General features: G+C 37.5%; 1 protein-coding gene and 1 long non-coding RNA gene across 6 annotated transcripts in view; one reads left to right on the forward strand and one right to left on the reverse strand.

Moving 5' to 3' along the window:
• Window positions 1–8898, forward strand: part of CABCOCO1 (ciliary associated calcium binding coiled-coil 1) — a 117313-nt gene extending 108415 nt beyond the window's left edge. For all 4 annotated transcript variants that reach the window (XM_035715032.2, XM_049108971.1, XM_049108969.1 and 1 more), the window contains 3 exons: window positions 1089–1211; window positions 1635–1775; window positions 7146–8898. In XM_035715032.2, coding sequence (XP_035570925.1) covers window positions 1089–1211; window positions 1635–1775; window positions 7146–7220 — 339 coding nt within the window. In that variant the 3' untranslated portion in view covers window positions 7221–8898. The remainder of the gene's footprint in view (window positions 1–1088; window positions 1212–1634; window positions 1776–7145) is intronic.
• Window positions 1–21042, reverse strand: part of LOC118354450 (uncharacterized) — a 40947-nt gene that overhangs the window by 16365 nt on the left and 3540 nt on the right. For both annotated transcript variants that reach the window (XR_004814915.2, XR_007410116.1), the window contains exon 2: window positions 20177–20585. This is a non-coding gene — a long non-coding RNA (uncharacterized LOC118354450). The remainder of the gene's footprint in view (window positions 1–20176; window positions 20586–21042) is intronic.

Genomic DNA, 21042 nt, shown 5'->3' on the forward strand with positions numbered 1-21042 from the left:
TCAAGGTACTGATTTACAGTGAGGAATGTAATATACATGAAAATCAAAGCACTCAGCTGGGCATGTCTTTATAGATCAGTTGAGATGGGAAGTCGAATTATGATCAAAATGTTGCTTGTTAGACATGGAATCAGAACAAAAGGAACTAATTAAATGATTCAGATGTGTGGCGCCATCAGTACCCTCATCTCCTCTTTCTCACCTCCAAGTCATGGTGGACTGGGCACTGCTTAAGTTGTCTTCTTTGACTCCCATTTCTTCATTCCCAGTGTTGACTAAGCATCACCTTCCCTCAGATTTGCACACTTACTACAAAATTCTGAAGTGCTCATGGTGAGATCTTGCCTTGCCCTCTGTTTTTGGTTGATTTTGCAAATCTCTCTGATTCACAGCATACTGGCTTTATACATTAACCTTCAACGTGTTTATTGTCCTCATCACCAAGTTCCCGGTGGCCGTTTTGTCACTGCACCCAAGAACGGCCACACTTTGCTGAGTAACATCGATCATCATTAGGCGGTTGGTGAATGTTTCAAGCGCCCAACCTCTACCAGAACTGGAGAAGGTGTACAGAGGATCTAAAGTACAGTCTCTACCTACGGAGATCTTGTAGGCAACAGGAAGGGAACACTGATACATAAAACAATTAAAGATCAAGGCAGTATAAAATGAAGTCCTAAGCCACATAGTATAGAAAGAGAATAATACAGTGGGAAGAATAAAATGCTAACTATCAGATACAGAAATACAGAGATCAAAAAGCAATAGAGAACTAAGAGAGCAGTGGTGTCAAGAATTCAGAGGAGATAGCTCTTAAAAGATTATAGGCTTGGCACTATGTAGATATATATGCATACCTATATAAAAATTATGTATGTAGTTACATTAATTACATATAATTATATATTATCATATAATTTAATTAATGTAATTGATAATTGGTTATGTGATATATGTTATATAATATGTGCTATGTATTATATGGTATGTGCTCATTACAATATTTAGTCAGAAATGAATGAATTGGCCAAAATTGTGGTTAGTCACCACAGGGTTTGTCATGATACAGCTCTTTTCTCCCCCTTCAGCAAGTGATAGAGGTTGTCAAGCCTTCAGGTGGCCTCTTCCCAGATCCTCTAGAAGAAGGAATCTCGTTTGATCTATATTCAACATTCATAGAGCCACCCCCAATATTGGATACAGAAATGAAGGTAGGTTTCCTTCTGTCTCTTAACTCACCTTGTCTCAGCATTGTATTCTCTACAAGCAGGAGGAAAGAAACCAAATATTCTTCCATTTTCTTTCCCTCTGATTTTTCCCAGATCAATATAGATATCTCTTTTAGGGTTGATGCACTGGTGGGCCAGCTAAGGATGGCTCAGCAAATTTAATCTCTTCCACTCGGACCTCCCCAGTCTCCACTTCCCTCCAAGTGAGCACTGATTCACAGCACCATGGCTGGATCTGTCCTGATGCTCATGAATAACAATAATGCAGGATAACATCAAATCAAAACCTTCTCCCAGATCGACATCATTCCTGGTACAAAAGCACCCAACAGAAGTTTGAGATTACATATAAATCGCTGAATGTTCCAGAAATCACTTGAGTGCTGTTGTCTTTTAATATTCCAGAGATTGGATCAAAAACAAGTCCTTGAGGAATCCCAGTCAGAAGCCAACACCTCCGATGTGGATCCTTTAGTGGGTTTCACCATCGAAGATATAAAATCAGTACTGGATCAAGTCACAGATGATATTTTAATCGGCATTCAGGTACTTGGCCTTGATAGTGTGCTCACTTAGTTTATTATTGCTGGTTAATTAGCCAACCTCAAGCTTAATGCCTGTAAACACTACCCACACTCTGCTAGCACCAGTGATGCTTATGATGGAGGACTTCAATTTAACACCTCCCCATAATTCTCAGTTGAGTCATCTGAGACTCAATAAGATTACAAAACAGATTCGCCAACATCACCTACTGTGGTATGTGTTGTCAGTTTACAAAATCATCCATCAACGAAACTCCAAAAATAACATGGTTAAAACTTCATGCCAGTTATACTGTAAACATTGCACATGCAAGAGTAAATGGAATACATTTCTAACAGTAAACACAGAAGATCAATTGTAATTCTTAGGTAAGTCTTCTCACCAAATTTCTAAAGAGAGGCTTTCAAATCCTTGAACTCCCTCTCAGATAGTTTGTTCTTTTTTACATATTACTAATAACTAAGCAATTTACATCAAAAGCTGCATGGATATGGTGGTGGGACAGCCATCCTAGTAGCAATGGCCAGTGATGGATCAGTCAGCTTAATTTTATGTTTAATGTTTTTTCCCTGTCAAAACAAAACAAAACAAAACCAAAACTCATTTCTACCTCAACACAAAGACTTGCATCATTTTCCAGGCAAAATGATTAAACAAGTGAATTGCATATTTTAAGAAGATTTATGATTTCTTCTAGAAATGACTATGAATCAACAGAACAACATACTACATGTTTAAAATATTAATATGTCTCAGGAAAAGATTTAATTGTTATCTGAACATGAGACTATATATAAAAAGCACACTGTATTAACAACTAATTTAGAAAGAGCAAAAGATTAGCTTGGCATGAGCACACCTTGTTACTTGTCTAATCATCAAACATTAATGCTCTATTTACATGAACATTTAATGATTTGATACCCATAGAATCAGCCAAAGTCCTCAGCTTAATAAGGGGTGTTTAGTGTTTACCAGAAATAGTGGTAGAACACGTTTTACACAAAGCTTTATTGTTAACAATCCCATGAATGTAATAACTGGTTACTGTGTAGAAGGGCAGAGTGCAGTTGAATTAAACTGAGTTCAGAACATATCTCCTTTTTAGATTTGATAACATTTCATCTAAATATAGTTTATGTATAATCATGGCCCTGGGCTCCTTTGCCATCCTGCAGCTCTGAAATTATTGCTGAGGAACTACTAGACAGTAATAGAATTGTTTGCAGGCTCCCAAAATTGAAAACATCTTTACCAAAGCCATGTTCCATGTAGTGAGCAGTATATTTTTAACTATTCATTGAATTTTTTTTTTTTACTGTTAGAGTTTGCAACATTTATACCACTACTCTATAACAGAAAGAATATGATTGCTGTGTATGTGTGTTATTGTCCCTTTGGCATGAAGCCAACCTTGCTGGGCCTGGAAGTTCATTAGCTGGTTCATCTAAATGCAATTAGGCATAGAAAGGACTTGGACCAGAGGTGGGGGATGCAGATCCTTTAGGTGCCACAGTCGTTTCCATTTTAAATGGATTCATGGACATTAGTCTGGGCCAAATTACTGCCAATTTTTCAATAAAGTGGCTTGATGATGTGGATTTATGCAATGTTTCAAGATACAGCAAACCCTTTTATGTATTTTCTCTCAACAACCCTGGTAAACTATATAAGAATGAGCCAGGCACTTCACTGATAAATATATTGAAAAATGATAGACACGGAAAGACTAAATCATTTATCCAGCATTGCCAGGGTCAGAAACTGTTGAAAGGCCCTGAATAGGAGCTATGACCTGGATTCTAGTTCTAATCCCAGTGTGATCCACAAAAACCACACAACCTCTAATATCACGACCAGACCACTTTGGACTTTAATACTCTGGTGGTGTGGCACTATTTCAGTGTTTACCCTTGGGTCTTGGTCGAGTTCCAAGTTTAATTCCTCACTGCTTACCTAGAGTTTTCCCCCTGTTTTAGAGAGGTACGTTATTTTCGCCCTTCTAAACCCTGCCTTACAATACTGCTGGCTCCTAAAACTGCAGCATCCCTGTTCAAAGATAGCCGCATGTCCATGGTCAGGGTATGAACACACTGACTTGCTGTAGGAACATTTAATGAATTAGTATTTGTAAGATGTTTTCAATTTCCCAATAGTTTTCATGTCTCCTTTATTTAAGAGCCATGCTGTTTTACAATTTTGGGAGGAAAAGTAGTTAGAGAATTCATGTTTTGAATACAGTTGTGTGTGTGTGTGTGTGTGTGTGTGTGTGTGTGTGTGTGTGTGGTTTTTGGTTTTTTGTTTGTTTGTTTGTCTGTTTGTTTTGTTTTGTTTTTTAGAACTCCTTCTCCAGTGTAGTTTCAGGCATTTTTCACTTTCTATAATTCAGAAATTTCAGAGAATCTTGAGTGTGAATCTTTAAGTTTTTTATGTTAATCCACTTATTTTCCCATTGACTCACTTTATAGTTCTAGAGATTTATTAAGAATGAAGTTATCTTGGCTCTGAGATGTTAATTAAAATTATACTGAATAGAGCAAACATTTTAAGCTTATATAGTTTAGGTATTTTAATTTTACGGATACATTCAAAATGAAATTATTCTGGCTCTGAGTTGTATAATAAAAATTATACCCAATGGAGCAAACTTTAATATATTTAAAGAATTACGTTTCAGAGAAATATGAATACTAACACTAAATTCTTACATTAAATGTTGGCTGTTGGCCCTGTCCAAGCAACAGGGTAATGTAACATAAAAACCTTGAGGGAAGTTTGCCATCTTGGGACCATAGGTATTTCTAGGTCAACTTGAATTTCCAGGTTAGAAAAGCTGAGAGGGAGATCACCTCAAGGTAGCGGTCAGTGAAAGGCTAGTGAGCCCAGGTCATGGGTTTTCCACTCTTCCCTTAAAGGCAGTAGAAACTTTCCCTATGCTAGTGGTCGTGGGATAGCTTATATGCTCAGCAATGTTCTGAGAAATAACACGGAGACATGGTAGACTAATTACAACCTTGTTCTTGACCAGACCTGGAGTTTGCATCCAGGCTCTGCTGCTTGTGCCTGAGCTGAAGTACTGATCACCATAGTCTAGAGAGCTGAAATGTAGCTCCCCTCTGTCACCACACTGTGCTGCACCTTACCCTCAGAACCATCTCCCCAAAGCCCACACCTGTGTCAATGAATTTTGTGTCAATGAAATAAGAAAGGTCTCCAGGTTAAGGTGAAAACACTGATGACACAGTGAAACAGAAGCTGATAGGTAATAGTACTTGTGTCCTTAGTTGAAAGAAATGAAAGTATTAGTGGGCATAGAACACATTAATTGAGTCAAGAGTTAACTGTTTAGAGTGGTGCTTCTCTGTCCTTTAGAATTGTGAAAAGATTCTTTTTTTTCTTGTTTTTAAATTGAAGTTTGATTTGCCAACATATAACAACCAGTGCTCATCCTGACAAGATTATTTCTTCAAACTATTTCAATTCCTATCTGGTTGCATGTCAGATGGAAGCAAGGGTAACATTTTTTAAAAATAATTCACAAAGTAATACTACTGAAATATAACACTGGTGAATATATCACAAAATAAGAGTTGGTATTATGAATTTAGAAGTTAGCATCTAATGTTAATATGCTTAATTTTTAGCTATTTAATTTTTCAGATAAGAACTAATACCCAAGGTGGTTAAGTGACTTGTCCAAGGCTACATAACAAAATTAACCCCTAGGTCTCCAGATCCCAGATCAGTGCTCTTTCCAACTCTACGAAAACCAAGACCAAGGGGATTAGTGATTCCTAAAAAATGACAGAGTTCCTTTGTAACCTGGAGGACCGTGTTCATTCTTCCTTGCCTCCTCCACCCAACCATCAAGAAAGGAAAAAGGGGAAAAAATGAGAAACCAGAGGCCAGAACTGATGGGCTTGATAAAACTTGAGCCAGGAGCACCTGGGTGACTCAATGGGCTAAGCATCAGACTCTTGATTTCAGCTGAGGTCATGATCGCAGGGTCATGAGATGGAACCCCGGGCAAGGCTCTGTGCTCAGCAGGGAGTCTGCTTGAGATTTTTCTCCCTCTCCCTCTGTCCTACTCCTCCCCCTACTCATGCATGCACTCTTTCATTCTCTTGCCCTAAAATAAATAAATAATTCTTTAAAAAACAACAACATCAAAAAATTGAAACCCCCCCCCCAAGAAAAAAATGGAGAGTCACATAAGGATGCAGAATTGTTGACACCAGCGCGATCCTTTCAGAAATACTGATTCTTACCTTGAAGGTGAACAAAATCTCATCACATAAGGAGCCAGGGTATACATTTCAAAACTATCTGTTACAGTTACACTCATAATAAATAAATAAGAATGAAAATTTATATGTAGCCCAAAACAGTATTTGATTTTTAAAATTTATTCTGTATAAATTGAAATAATAGAAGTTTCTCAAAATACAGTTACCCCGAAGACATCAAATTATGTTATAGGCACTAACATTCTGAACTTTGAATTGCTTATTAATACTTCTGTGTATAAACTACTCACATGCTCGTAAATCCCTAAACAAAATCACCTAAACAAATCTTTTTAAATCACCTAAACCAAACACTGGTTTTGCCACATCACTCATCGCTGGCTTCTTAATACATAATTTTATTATCCATCATGAAAAAGGGAGGATATTTCCAGACTACTAATGTTCAGATAATGTGGCAGGATTTCTGGAATTGTGCAGGTAGCAGTGTCAGCCCACAGAATATCACTGCCAGAGGCTAAATGCTATCACAGCTGCAGCAAATGCTAAAACCTGTCAGCAATCACGTACTTATTTCTACCAAAACTATACCACAAAGTGGCATAATTCCAAGAGTGATAATGTATGATGAATATTCTTAATTATGAGAGTTGTTCTAATTGTGAGATTATTTGTGTTGTGGTTTCACAACAGAAGCTTTCTGAGATCCCATTTAGAACATATTACACAGGAGACAAAAACATCATTGCAAAGGGGTGGGGAGACCCCCAACACCGCACTAACTGAGCCCAGAGCAGTTATTCTGATTCGGTGCTTATTGGTAAAGTCTGTCTGAGAATGCAGATAAATTATCCTATCTTCCGACACAAGGCTATGTGAAAAATGGCTGTCCAAATACCACTTCCTGTTCATAGCAGCCATGCTATACATCGGGAATGTGCAGAGAAATATGATAAAGTGTTATCACATCACTACAGGCTGAAACACGGCTCCGTCTGCAAAACAGGAAGGTGTGTGAGGGATAATGTCTGTCTTTAGGCACTATAGTATGTCAAAACCACAAAGACAATGTGCAGCAAAAGATAGCTCCATCATAACCACTTTTTTATGATTGTCTTCACAGACCGAGATAAACGAAAAGCTGCAAATACAGGAAGAGGCCTTTAATGCACGAATAGAAAAATTGAAAAAGGCCTGAGGACTCAGTACCAGGAGAGTGATGCTAAACTTCACAGAAACAAACACAACCAGCCGGCCCAGGAGACTCTCTAAGAGCCCCAGATCTCCTTCATTTCACTGGGAGAGAAAAACCAAGCCCTCCTTTTTATTATCCTAAGTAATTAGAAAAGTATTGGCCCCCATTTTGCTATCTCCTGTCCCATAACACCCTCTGAATTTATGGCACAAAGTGTAATAAGAACATTTTGTATACAAGAGTTTGGAGAATTATATATAAAAATACAATTACTTTTACGATACTCCTTTGACGCTTTGACTAATAAATGCTATTCTTCTTCAGGGAGAATGAAGCCAACTTTTTTAAATAAGGAAAAAAAAATAATAATTTTATCCATATTGACCCAGTGAGCTGCCACATTACTCTAGCCCTGTGAACAGATACCACACTGCCAAGGATAAAACTTGCTAAACAATAGCAATTAAAATGCATATACTATGGGGTTTTTTTCCCCCTTAAATCATTTGGTTTTCTTATTTAAACGTTTCAGTGTGAAACCAATTTTCTGAAATTATATAATGCAGTTTGAAGCACTTTAATTTATTCTGTACTGTATTTGTTATTTCTAATCTTGTTATTCTCCCAGGAGAATACATGACCTATATAAAAAGAAGCAATGTATAAATGGTTATTAAAGACCAACCTATATATAGATTGTAAAAATCTTAAATACAAATCAAACTCACAGAGTTCTTAAAATTAACCATTATATCGCAATAGAATGATTGAAAACATCTCAAGCCTTTAAATACCTTTATTAAACTATGATTTTAGAAGAAAAATATCCATTTGCCAACTGATTGTTTCAGGTTGGATAAATTAATTACTGGCGAGGTCCTTTCCAAATTTCTTAGACTTCAGAGTATTTGAGAATGGAGAGCGTTACTAGGAAGAGAGAGTTCCTTCAAGAAGTTTCCAGTTTATACTGGAACCAGAGGTACTTGCATCTGGGTGGCACTTGCTCAAACATGTTCTGTGCTCTAACTTTGGGCTAAACCAGTATCAAAGAGGTTGCCCAGAATATTCATTTGAGGTAGAGACAGATCTGAAAGCATTTGGTTAAGTTTCTAACCATACTGACCAGCAAATTAAGAGTAGTCCTTAAGATCAAACCATGTTTATTGTTCATTCGGTCCCAAGTCTGGAAGGCCTGAAGATGTGCTGAGCTGTGTTTCTTCCTTGACCTGTCCTTCCTAATTGAAAATGTTGAAGGCCATAGGAGATCAATAGGAGGGCTCACAAGGCTTGATTCTGTCAAGTAGTCTATTCTCCAGGGAAAACAGAGGTAAAATTAGAGAACCACAAACAGGAAATAAAGGCGCATCTAGAAATCACCAAGCATGGCTTCAAATGCAATCATTGGCGCAGGGTGGACTTGCATTTTTAATATAGTGCTTATTTTGAGCAAGAGTGACAGCAGTCTAAAACTGAATAAACAGTAGCAGTAAGATCCCTAAAAACTACACAGATACCTATAAGCATGCCTAAAGCATGCCTTTGGAAAAGACTGACTTCCCACCACTGGCTACTGCATGACTTTGGACAAGCTCTGCAACCTCTGTTTGCTCATTTATTAAATGGGGATCATACTTATTTTCGAGGTAGTTCTAAGGATCCAATAAATTCATATTAAAGGACACTTGTTGTGAGGTTTGGTCTTTGTTCCCCTCTAGGATACCCTAAAAGCCAATGCCCATCCCTAATACCCACTGCCCAGATGTGTGATGAGCCTCTTTGGCAGAATTACCAGCCTTCTGTCTCTCCACTGGCACCTGTAGATAAATGTGTCCTCCCATGGTAACCACTTTGTCACTGTGTTCTCTTACATCTTTCATGTTGGAGCAGCCCAGGGGTCTCTGGCAGCCTAATTCTAACTTCTAATAATAACAGAAAGAGCAGTCATAGGAGCAGTAGATCTTTTAAATTGATTTTAAGTTGATAAAGGAATGTAAACATTCAGTTAAAGATAACAACGTTTAGACAATGAAAAATAAATTTCACTCAAGCTACGTACCCTTATTTCTCTCCCCATGAGGCAACCATGGCTTCCAGTAAATTCTTGAAGCATTTTCTAGCCATTTAAACAATTGAATGCTTCTATAGAGCGATCATTTTTAAAATATAATTTGCATCCTGTTTACATTGCTTTTTTTCATCAAATATTTTAGAGGTAATTCTCTATCAATACATTTTAATTACCATGCAGTATTTCATTTTATCAATTCCATAACTTTTTAAACTAGTCCTACTGATGAACTTTTTACTGCTTCCAGTAATTTACTATCACATGCTACATTGCCATTTTTATGAATATGTATGATTGATTGTACCTGTAAGATGAATTCCTAGGAGGGGAAGTTTCTAGGTCAAATTTAGTGCCTTCCAAAGATATTTTACCAACAGTGAAATGCGTATACCTACCTCAACAGTCTATGAGAATATCTCTCTCTACATTGTTACCAAAAACATGCATTGGCCAATTTTTTATCTTTGGTATTTTGATAAGTAGAACATAGTGCCACATTGTCGTGTTAATTTGCTTTTATTTTCTTACTACACACAGATTGAACAACGTTCATATGTTTATAAGTGTGTGTGTGTGTGTGTGTGTGTGTGTGTGTGGCTAATCCTCCTAGTAACCCTAAGACAGAGAAAGAGAGGTATTATGAAGCTTGAAGCTTAGAGAAATTATTAACTTGAACCAAGTTGCCCAATTAGTAACTGATGGATCAGAGCTTTAAACCAAGGTCTGAACTATTTTATAGACCAGGAAACTGGAACACAGAAAAATTTTAGGTACTTTCCCATGATTACCCAGCCAGTAAGTGTTCGAAACAGGTTTTGAACTTAGGCCCGTATGATCACAAAACTCACATTCTTCACTTCATTTTCAATTGAGCTATCTCATTATCAATATGAAACAAAGTAAAACCTGGCTTTTCCTTTTTGTAATTATAATAAAGGAATACACTTATTTTATTGTTAGCATATTAAGTATTTAGAAAAGTAGTATTAAGTATTTAGAAAGTATTTATGCAAAAAAGGAAAGTATAACTTAGCCTCATTCATTCATTCATTCATTCTTCAGTATATAGCATTGAGTACCTACTAGGTACGGGCATTTAGTAGTGAGCCAAACAGACATGGTCTCTGACCTAATAATCTAGTAGGGGAGGCAGTTAATACCAACTATGATAAGGACAAGCTTTGGGGAATTATGAGCATATTGAACGAAGGAGTCTGGGAGGTCACAACATGTCCCACTAGTTTTGACATTTGGGCTGGGAACTGAGGGGTACCTAGAATCAACTAGACAGAAGAAGGTGAAGGAAGAGGAGTTTCAGACACAGAAGCATGTGCAAAGTTCCTGGGACACAAGAGAGGCTGAACAATTTAGCCACAGTCAAAGCTCTCGCAGGGTCCCATAGAACCCATTACAGAATTTCATTTTTAAGTTAATAGCAATGGAAAGTTGTTGGTAAGTTTTAAATAGCAATTGACATCAGATTCGTATTTTTTAAAAGGTCATCTCCCTGGTGCTAAGACTTCTATCCATGAAGACAAGGAAAATAGTATTTTCATAAAAGAATTCCTACTGCTAATGATGCTAAGCTCCACTTCTTAGCAATTCCTACGAGTGAGAGAAATAAAGAACAATTTTGACTTTTTGAAGTCACAGGGTTCACCTACTTGAAGCAGTCTTTGGCACAGAGGCAGCCTTCTGAAGAGCCAATTAAAAACCAACGGCAATCAATTACTTAGACAAGCTGCAATCTTTCTCTTACCATCCATAATAAGATAGCTTTCTTCCATCTCCAGGAATAATTTGGGGCACTTTTTCCTCACCCCCATGTTAAGTTTCAAAGAGAAAATATATTCATTATGTTATGAACAAGCCACAGACTGCCACAATTTCAGGTATTTGCAGGCACTGTTGCGCCTAAATATAGCTGTGGAGTCATTTTTCCAAAATCCGAATATAAAGCCCCTATTTCTATCCTCCATTTGATTGGAACCATTCAACCATCCTGGTAGATAATAAGTTTGCATGTTCTTAGATTGCATTTCATTATGCTTCAGTTCCCCTAGAGAATAAACGTGCTCCTTTTCCCAACAATTGTAGAGGAGAAATACTTCTGACATCTCAAATTTCAGAGAGCCTCAGGAAGACGTCCCTCTTCTGGACATCAAAGTCTTTTTTTTCCTGGACATTGATTTGTTAAATAAGAGAAGTCAGTACTCTTTCGTAGCAGCCAAAATACCTATTAATTTAAGTTTCCTAAGCAAAAAGGAATCTAAGTCAAAATAATACCATCTTGTTGGAATTCAAATTCCAAAACAAGGAAAGAATACTAAAAATCTATTTTGCTTTTAGGATCCTGTCCTTTTTCATGGAAGTACCAGCAGTGGAGATGGGCTTATCTTTTATCTTGGTCAGAACTGCCAAAGAGTTCTGTTATTTCACTTAATTTTTAGCTTCAGAGAATGTTCAGTGCGGATGTCTCCAAGGGTCATTTGATGTTTGTTTCTTCTTTTGAGTATATTCAGGGAACCTTCTAGGTAGGACAGATGAAAATAAGATAGGTAAGGTCCTTGACTTGCTGGAGTCAAGTGAAGAAATAAGAAGACCTTAGATAACAATAGATGATGCTTAGTGATTAATACAAAGCCATGAGATAGAAGGTTCTGGGATGTGGGAGAGCTACTTTACCTGGGGTGCTCTGAGAACTCTATTTGGAAGGGGTAGTGTTTGAACTGAGACTAGGATAGGGGAAGAAACCAGCCATGGGCCACACCATGGAACATTTGTTCCAGGCAGTGAGGATAACAAGTAAAGCGATATTGCCAAGTAGAACCTCTGATCATACAAAACAACTCTCAGGGGAGACAAGTCTACCCAGGTCTCACTTCTGGCAACGAACCTGGCTGGTCTGCAATGTCAGATCCTCATGTTCCTAATCCCACTCTGTCCTGTTGCCATGGTCATATTGCCTTATCTTTAAAATATATGCATAATTATAGCCAGAAAATGCTTATTGGGATAGCCTGAAACCCAAATAAGCCCACCTAATTAAAAGAATCTTGGTCCGAATCTCCCTTGCAAAAGAATTCTAAATAAATTATATAGATACTCTACTCCAAAAGAGGAGGGGCATAACGGCCATCATTATATGTGGGCTCTGCATAACGACTTCTTTCCAAAGAATACAGTATAGAAAGAGTACTTTACCGTTAAGAAACCTGACAAGTGTTATTCCCTCCATATGATCAGTATCAATGTCAACATTCAAAAATCATATTGGTGGCATATATACTTGATAAGAGTTGATGAAAATAGTACTCTCCTCCCCCAAACCCATAACCCTAGGCTAATCATGAGAAAAACATCACACAAATTCCAGTAAGAGAGCATTCTACAACATACCTGATCAGTACTACGCAAAGCCATCAAAGTCATCAAAAACAAGGAAAATATGAGAAAAAGTTATAGTCGAAGGGAACTTAAGGACACATGACAACTAATGAAACATGGAATCCTAGATGTAATTCTGCAACAGAAAGAGGATATCTAAAGAAATACAAATATGGGGGATCCCTGGGTGACGCAGCGGTTTAGCGCCTGCCTTTGGCCCAGGGCGTGATCCTGGAGACCCGGGATGGAATCCCACGTCGGGCTCCCGGTGCATGGAGCCTGCTTCTCCCTCTGCCTATGTCTCTGCCTCTCTCTTTCTCTCTGTGTGTGTGACTATCATAAATAAATAAAAAATTTAAAAAAAATAAATACAAATATGGACTTTAAAAAATATATCAATATTAGTTCATTAATTGTATGAACTAATATGATACCAAATGTATCATACTTATGTAAGACTAGTAATTACAGCAATAATAATGATAGGAGAAACTGTGCAGAGGGAGGGGAACAATATCTGGAAAGTTTCTGTACTAATCTACTCAATTTTCATATATATCTGGGACGCCTGCGTGGCTCAGTGGTTGAGCCTCTGCCTTCAGCTCAGGGCGTGATCCCAGGACCCCGGGATCAGTCAAGCATCGGGCTCCCCACAGGGAGGCTGTTTCTCCCTCTGTCTCTGCCTCTCTTTGTGTGTGTCTCCCATGAATAAATAAATAAAATCTTTTTTAAAGATTTATGTATATCTAAAACTGTTTTTAAAAAATCATTTATTAATTTAAAAGACTCTCAGCCAAAACAAAATTAGTTAGAAGGAAAGATGCCCCTAGTCAGATTTCACCACTGATGTAGAGACATTCCCCTTCTTAGTGACACATGAAAAATCGAAGACAGCCAGCAAAAGAAATGGTCATAAAGAAGGTCAAAGTGATAAAATCCACTTCTAAGAGAAACTACAAACATCATCAGTCCTGGGCCTCACCTTATCTTCTCAGTTCCATGGTAGATTTTGAAACTTTCTAAAAACATGCATAACTCATAAAAGCAGAGGGTATACAGGTTCCTTTTAAATACCCAACTCTACAATATAACATGTTAGTGTGGTCTATCAATCAGCTAACCTTACAACCATTTATAGAATGGTCCTAGTCTCTCAAGCTATGCTCAATGAAGTAAATTTCCCCTAGATCCTACTAAGACTTCTCTAAGTGAGCATTCCTTGACTTTTAAAATATAAATATGATATGGAAAGTGCTGTTTTTAAATAGGGAGAGGATAGGTGATAGATTAGGTAGATGATACATAAGTAATATCAAACAACTTGAAATTGGATATGGAAAAGATTTCCTGCCATTACGTCACACACACAAAAAAAGATTAAAATAGCCTAGATATTACCTTTTTTATTGAATGTCAATCTTGAAATCAAAAAAGAAGAAGAAACCCCTGTTCTTATACCAATGAAATTTTCTGTGAATGCATTGTCAATTCATGACCTTCTGAAAGCCAAGTTTTAAATTCAATCAAAATAGGGGCACCTGGGTGGTTCAGTGGTTGAGGATCTGCCTTTGGCTCAGGTGGTGATTCCAGAGTCCTGGGATTGAGTCTCAAACTAGGCTCTCTGTGGGTTGCCTTCTTCTCCTTCTGTCTCTCTCTCTCTGTCTTTCTCTCTCTCTCTATCTCTCTCTCTCTCTGTCTCTCATGAATAAATAAATAAAATATAATAAAAATAAATAAATTCAACTAGAATAAAAGTAACATGTTGCTCATCTTCTGACCCTATACAGAAGTTACTCTTACAATGATCAACAAAATGTTTGTGGCTTTTATTTCCTTATCTTTTTCTGTATAATAATCAATACTATTGTTTTTCATTAACTCTATCCTTTTCAGTTGTTACTGGACTTCATGGATTAGGCTAAACTTAACGTTTGTGTTGAAATTCAAAATGAAACAATAAGAAGTGTTCTCACTCTAACTTGCCAGATTCAAAATTTGTTACATCTGTTTAGGAAATGTACCTGAGTGACTGACAAATGTAATGACCCACAGGATTCAATTTTCAAAGAGTAAGACCAAAGGACCATGGTGCTGAAGGTCTTAAACATCATCTAATTCAACCCTTTCACAATGAAGAAACTGAGCCCTGAGGAGTGAAGACTGTGATCACAATTAATTTGTGGCAGGAGCCAAACTAAAATACAATTTTGCATTCATTCATTCAAACATGCTTATGTTCAACACATGTTTAGTAAGTATCTTCTTGGGGTAAGAAGTGACACTGAACACATATAAGCTAAAATAGACATAACTGTTCTCCTCATAGAATATATATAGTCTATTGAGAGAGGTAGATTTTAATCAGTCACACAAGCAATTATAAAAGCATAACTGTAATGGGTGCTATAAAAAAAAAGATATACTCCTGCAATGAGAGCTTACTTAGAGGATTTTGAGCAAATCAAGGAAGTTTCCACTGGAAGAGTCATATTTAGGATCAATAGGCACTAATGAGGCAACAAGGAAAGAAAAGAGTTTTCAGACCAAGGAAACAGCAAGTGTCAAGTGTCTAGAAAGGAGACCACATAAGTAGAAGCTGTGAAAAGGAGAGTGTGTGGCAGGGCCTCAAAAGTGAGCAGGAGTATTTTTCAAAATTGAAAATGCTTAGGTAAGTGGACATTGGATTATGCAGAGCCTTGTATGTCAAGTTAGAGTTTTGTCTTTGTCCAAAATACAATGAAGAGTTACTGAAAGTTTTTAAGAGATGTGGAGGTGGTTGGGGAAGGACAAGCACATCTGCACTATGCCAAGATGATACTGATGGCAATGGGGAGAATGGAGAAGAGACCGGGGAGGATGGGTTCACCAGCTAAGAGATTTTTCCAGCCTGGTGTTCTGTTACACTACTTGTGTGTCAGAAGCCGGCCACTGGAATCCACTCTCCCAGAATGGCAGGGCTGCGTGTCCCAGGTCACGTGGTGGTCAAGTGTGACCATGTAACTAAGCTCCAGGCAGTGAGGTGTGAACAGGAGTGAAATGGGGGGCTTCTTGAAGGGTGTTGCTGCAGACCAGACAAGGTTTCTCCTTGTTCTCTCTTCCACCTGTCAGCTGGATGACCGTGAGAAAGGTGACATTTTGAAGGTAATAGAACAATTATCTGCCTAGGTTCTAGGTTCCTAAATGCCCCCACGGCAGGAGACACTTCCCAACCTAATCATGTGTCCAGACTGTCATGGGGGAGAAGTAAGCTCCCACTTCTTCGGGCAACTTCATTCCGGAGTCTATCTGCTACAGCAATTGAGCATACCCTGATTAACTCGGTGACTATGTCTGTCTGTGTTTGTGCATGTGTATTATGTCTCATATGGGTCAATGTCTATAAACTGAGAAAACAACTAGCAAATTCATTAACTAGGGATCTGCTTTAGTTTTATTACATAAGGTAATTAATTCTTAGTTTATATAAGCCCACGGCCTCTCCTAGGCTGACATTCTATGAAATAATTGACTGAGCCTCACAAACGTGATGAATTGCACACTCTGGAATTTCCCACGAGAGGACACACCTTAAATACTTTCTACTTTGAGCAAGACCTGTAAATTTTTAAATGTCTATGGTTAGGGATTATGCTAACATAATAAGAAAAGCATAAACAAGACTCTAAATTATTAATTTGCTAATAGTTTTTCCTATTGGTTGAAGTATTTTCTGAGCTGAAATACTCTGTAATCCACTAAAAATTATTTACTAAAGACTTCCACAGGAACCTCATGAAGGCCTACATTAGAGTGAATATTGATATGCTGGGTGCTGTCAATATTAACTATATTTATTTCTAAAAACTAATATGTGTTACTCAAGTCTTATTCTGATTTGGATAGTTGACAAGTTAAAATAAAAGGCGTGCTCAGATCACAGACAGAGGTGGAAAAAGAAAATTGAGATTCTATCAGAGAGAAGAGAAAAAAGTGGCCACTGGATGGGCAGCTGCATGTCTACTCCACAGCACATCATGCTTCAGGACATCCTACCATGCTCGGTGTTCTCCAATTCAAACTTTAGAGAAAGCAATAGATAGATGAGAGAGAGAGAGAGTGAAATCTTTCCTCCTTTTCAAGAACCATGCTACTGATGCTGATTATTATCCCTATGGGTGGGTGTGGTTTTTTAAATGTTTACCATAGAAGAAGCTAGCTGCATTTCAACATGTCTATGAAAAATAGCTAGAAATTGTTGAAACCAAACCTTCTCAGCTCTTAAGGTGCTGGATTCATATTGAATTATTATTACCATTTCCTTCCTGCTGAAACTTTGATGACATGGTCATCATTCATTCAACCAAGTGTGGCCATTTCAGATTCAGTTAAGTGTCTTTATTCAAGGTGTCCTCATAGGCTCCTTTATTTGTTAGAACTATTTCAAAATGAATAGCCAAATGAATCAGCAGAGCATTGCAAAGCAAAACTCATGTGTCAGGGCTAAACTGAGGTAGTAGAACAAACAAAAAGATGAGGCAATTACAGACTTGGGAAATTGTTTACGATGTAATATTGAATGGAAAAAAAATAAGGAAAAGTCTATCACTTAACATGCTATGTGTGCTGTGGAGAAAATTTGATAGGCCAAGAAAAAGCATTTAAACAAAATGGGGGTTATCTTGTGGTGGTAAGATTACAGGTGATTCTAAAATTGTTTGCTGTGTTTTCCATACATTTTATGTTAACTATTTTTTGACTAAGAAATAAGCACTGCTTCTAATAGGTTTAAGCTATCCCCTGGCCTGCACCATCACTACCCTTGTGCCCGCCTCTGGGCCAATCCCCTGGGAGCTCCGGTATTTTCCTGGCGTCTCTAGAGCAGCAACCATTAGAAGTCAGCAGGTACCGTTTAGCCCAGGGCAAGCGCAGAGAGCTGCCCAAAATGACTACTATTCTAAAAAAGCTCCCAGTCTTCACATTAGTAAGCCCATGGCATTGGGTAAGTGGACACATTGCCCCTGTAGTACTGAGATGGCTTCTAGAGCTGGATTCCACAGAGGATTCTGTTAGAAAGAACTGACTGATGGCAGCCATGTCACATTACCCCACTGTGCCTCGGGTCTATTGTTTATAAAATGACTGACAGTAGGTAAAAGAAGGTGATTTTGGAAAGCCTTTTCCTAAAAATCCCTGGTTTTAAAAAAAAACAAAACAAAAGAAAACCTAGAAACTAGTCTTAAAGAAACACAGCATGTTAAAGAATTGGCTTAAAATTGAAAGACCAGATGTATTCCCATTTCAGCTAAGAATGAGACAAGGGTAGTATACAATGAAGTACTTATGTGAATATCTGTCTAATATCTGTCTCCCTATCCAAACTATAGCTCTAGGAGGGCAGGGACCGTGCTCTGTCTCCAACGTCTAGCACAGTGCCTGTCAGAGGAGGTACTTCATGAGTGTTTTGTAGAAGAGAGAGCAGAGAGCAAGCAGACATGCTGGCTGGATGGCTGTTTTCACCATTGGTAAGAGCTTTTCTTGGCACTACAGTAAGACACCATAGAGAAATTAAAAACATAATTAACACAAAGCTAAAACCATTATTGTTTTTAGAATGCAAGACTATCTACACTGAAAACCCATAAGAAGAACTATTCTAAAAACATAACTGGCTAAAAATAAATATTAAAAATAGATTTTCTATAGATTAATAATGATTCCAAAATATAATGGAAAAAAATCTCTTACGGTAGTAACACACATACCAAATACTTAAGGTGAAAATAGGAAATGTAAAGGACCTGGCTGAAGAAAAATATAAAACTCTCCTACAGGGTTTTGCTAGATGTAATGGTTAAATATAATAGAGACGTCTTTTTAAGTGTAATTTCACGGAAAATCTCAGCGTCTATAATTGCAAATGCTAGTCTGCGATCAATATGAATGCTGAAAGAATAAAAAAGGGCAAGGGCTTTCTAATTTAGAAACCTGACAAAGCTAAAATATTTTCAAGTATGATATTAGTGAAAAAGTAGCCTCCAAATTAAGAATTTGTTTTACAATGAAATTCACTTGGGTGGCCAAGGGTATGAATTTAGTCACTCAGACTTGAGGTACGTTCTTAGATCTGCTCCTGTAGATAAAAGCAGCATCAGCTGCCTAAGCCTCAGTTCACTCATCTCTAAAATGGGGATAAAAATAATTCTATTTTCACAGGCTGATGGGAAAATAAGGAAATCTACAGGAAATGATGCTGAGACAATAAATTGAGGGAAAATATTTGTTACATATTCGTTTTCTTGTATGTTACATCTTACGAAGTATATCAACAGGTTAAAGCATTAAACATGAATGCAAATGTTAAGACTAAAGAATAGCTAGAAGAAAATATAAGTGATTCTTTTCCTAATCTTGTTATGGGGAAGGCTCTAACAAATAAAAACAATGAAACAATGTCACAGAGAACAGGCAAAAAGTATCATTTTAACTACAGAAAAAATTTTGAACTGCTCTGTACAAAAGAAATTTCACCATAAGTAAAAAGAAAGAGAAAAAAAATAAATAAAAAGAAAAAAGAAAAATACTTTCAGCAAGGTGTATGATAGATATGGAGTTAACAACTTTAATATATAAACAGCTCTATAAAATCAATACAAAGAGTGCTAACAACTCAGAAAATTTGCTAAAGATCTGAACCAATTCACAAATTAGAGAATTAAAGAATAAATGCAAATTGTCAGAATATAAAAAAGGGTTTAACAACATCAGTTCTAGAATTTCTAAATGCTATATATTTGATGTATTTAGAGTCAAAGAAATCCATAAAGGGAAATGCAGAAATGAAAGTATTTCATGTGCCATTTAATTGCCTAAAATTGACTCAAATATGTGAAGTATTATCCAACTCCCATTTAACCCTGATGTGTTAAGGAATATTTCAAAAATTTTAATGAGATGTTGGAATTCAGTTTTGATAACTTGCAATATGCCGTTCACTCACTCTCTCTGCCACCTCATGTTGTTCTCTACTTTTCTAACATGGCACGTGTAGCTTTCACATCCATCCATTTCCACATCATATATATGAGTGTGGATGAGCAAGAACTAAGTGGACGATGAAAGATAACTGAGCAAACCGTACAGAGATCTGGTTCTGGATCTTGCTCTCTTACCACTAGTTGTGAGCCAGGCAATGGAAGACGCATATCACTTGTCCAAATGTAAGATAATTATTAAGTCAGTGTTTCTCCTAGTGAGGCCTAAAATTCCTGCACCCCACTCCATCCCTTCAGAATCAGAAGACAGGACCTGGAAATTGGCATTTTTAACAAGCACCTCAATTAATGGTTAGGGACTTTTTTTTTTTTTTTTTTTTTTTTTTTTTGGTTAGGGACTTTTAAGTTTGAAAATCACTGCAATGGCAGACCACCCAGTCCCTTCTTATGCCCCAAATTGGATACTCTGAAGGGGAAAAAAAAATGCATGCTGGATAACAGCCCCACTACATATATGCAAGAGCAGCACTCACCTCAATCCTCAGATCCTTGTTATATTTGAGTTGATGTCTCTTTAGGTTTGTTCTTCTGATTCCATGCATCAAATTACACTCATCTAAGCTGCCAGTCTTCAAAAGTGCTTTCAGAAGGCACATAAATTCAACCCTGACTCCTTATGATTCAGACATTTAATCACGCCATAAACTTAATGGAATCCAATTTGAATGTAGACACCTCAACAGCTACATTGCATGGAATTCACAGCCTTCATAAAATGTGGGTCTCAAGATGAATCACCAGCCTAATGAAAAGTTCAGAGGAGAATGCCACCCTCTCATTGGTCACTGTCTTTGGGTCTTCAGCTGCCAGGAAAAGGACTGGAGCTGTCAGCACAACACTGTAGCCCAGGCAACCAGCCATGCCACTGGGAACTTTTCAATACTGAAAAAAATAATAAATTAATAAAGTTACTATAAACTTTCAATGCTCTTTAGATTGTTTAGACAGTCCCTAGTTTGTAACAGTAACGATGCCAGGGTCAGATTTCACCTGTCAGCTTAGGACCTCCCATCATCAACAACCCAGAAATGGGTTGTTTGGGGGGTTCTCCAGACTCTTGCCTGATGGCCACCATAAAGCGTATTTCCCCAGCGGTACATGTTCTCTGGGTAAGAAGAAAGGAATACTATGTTTCCAAGACCCCAACAATTCATTACTTAAAAGGAAATAAAAATACAGCTGGTCCTCCAAGTATCCAGATGTGGTCTCAATGACATGTGACATCCACTAGGTGAAGACATCTGGATGATCGATTCTGAGCTTTCCATCCACATGTTTAACCACAGTGGCAACTCAGCTTTGAACTGAAGGTGAGTAAGGTTGGCAGCTATTACGGAGC

The sequence above is a fragment of the Canis lupus genome, chromosome 4, assembly GCF_003254725.2.
Source record: "Canis lupus dingo isolate Sandy chromosome 4, ASM325472v2, whole genome shotgun sequence".
Lineage (NCBI taxonomy): Eukaryota > Metazoa > Chordata > Mammalia > Carnivora > Canidae > Canis > Canis lupus.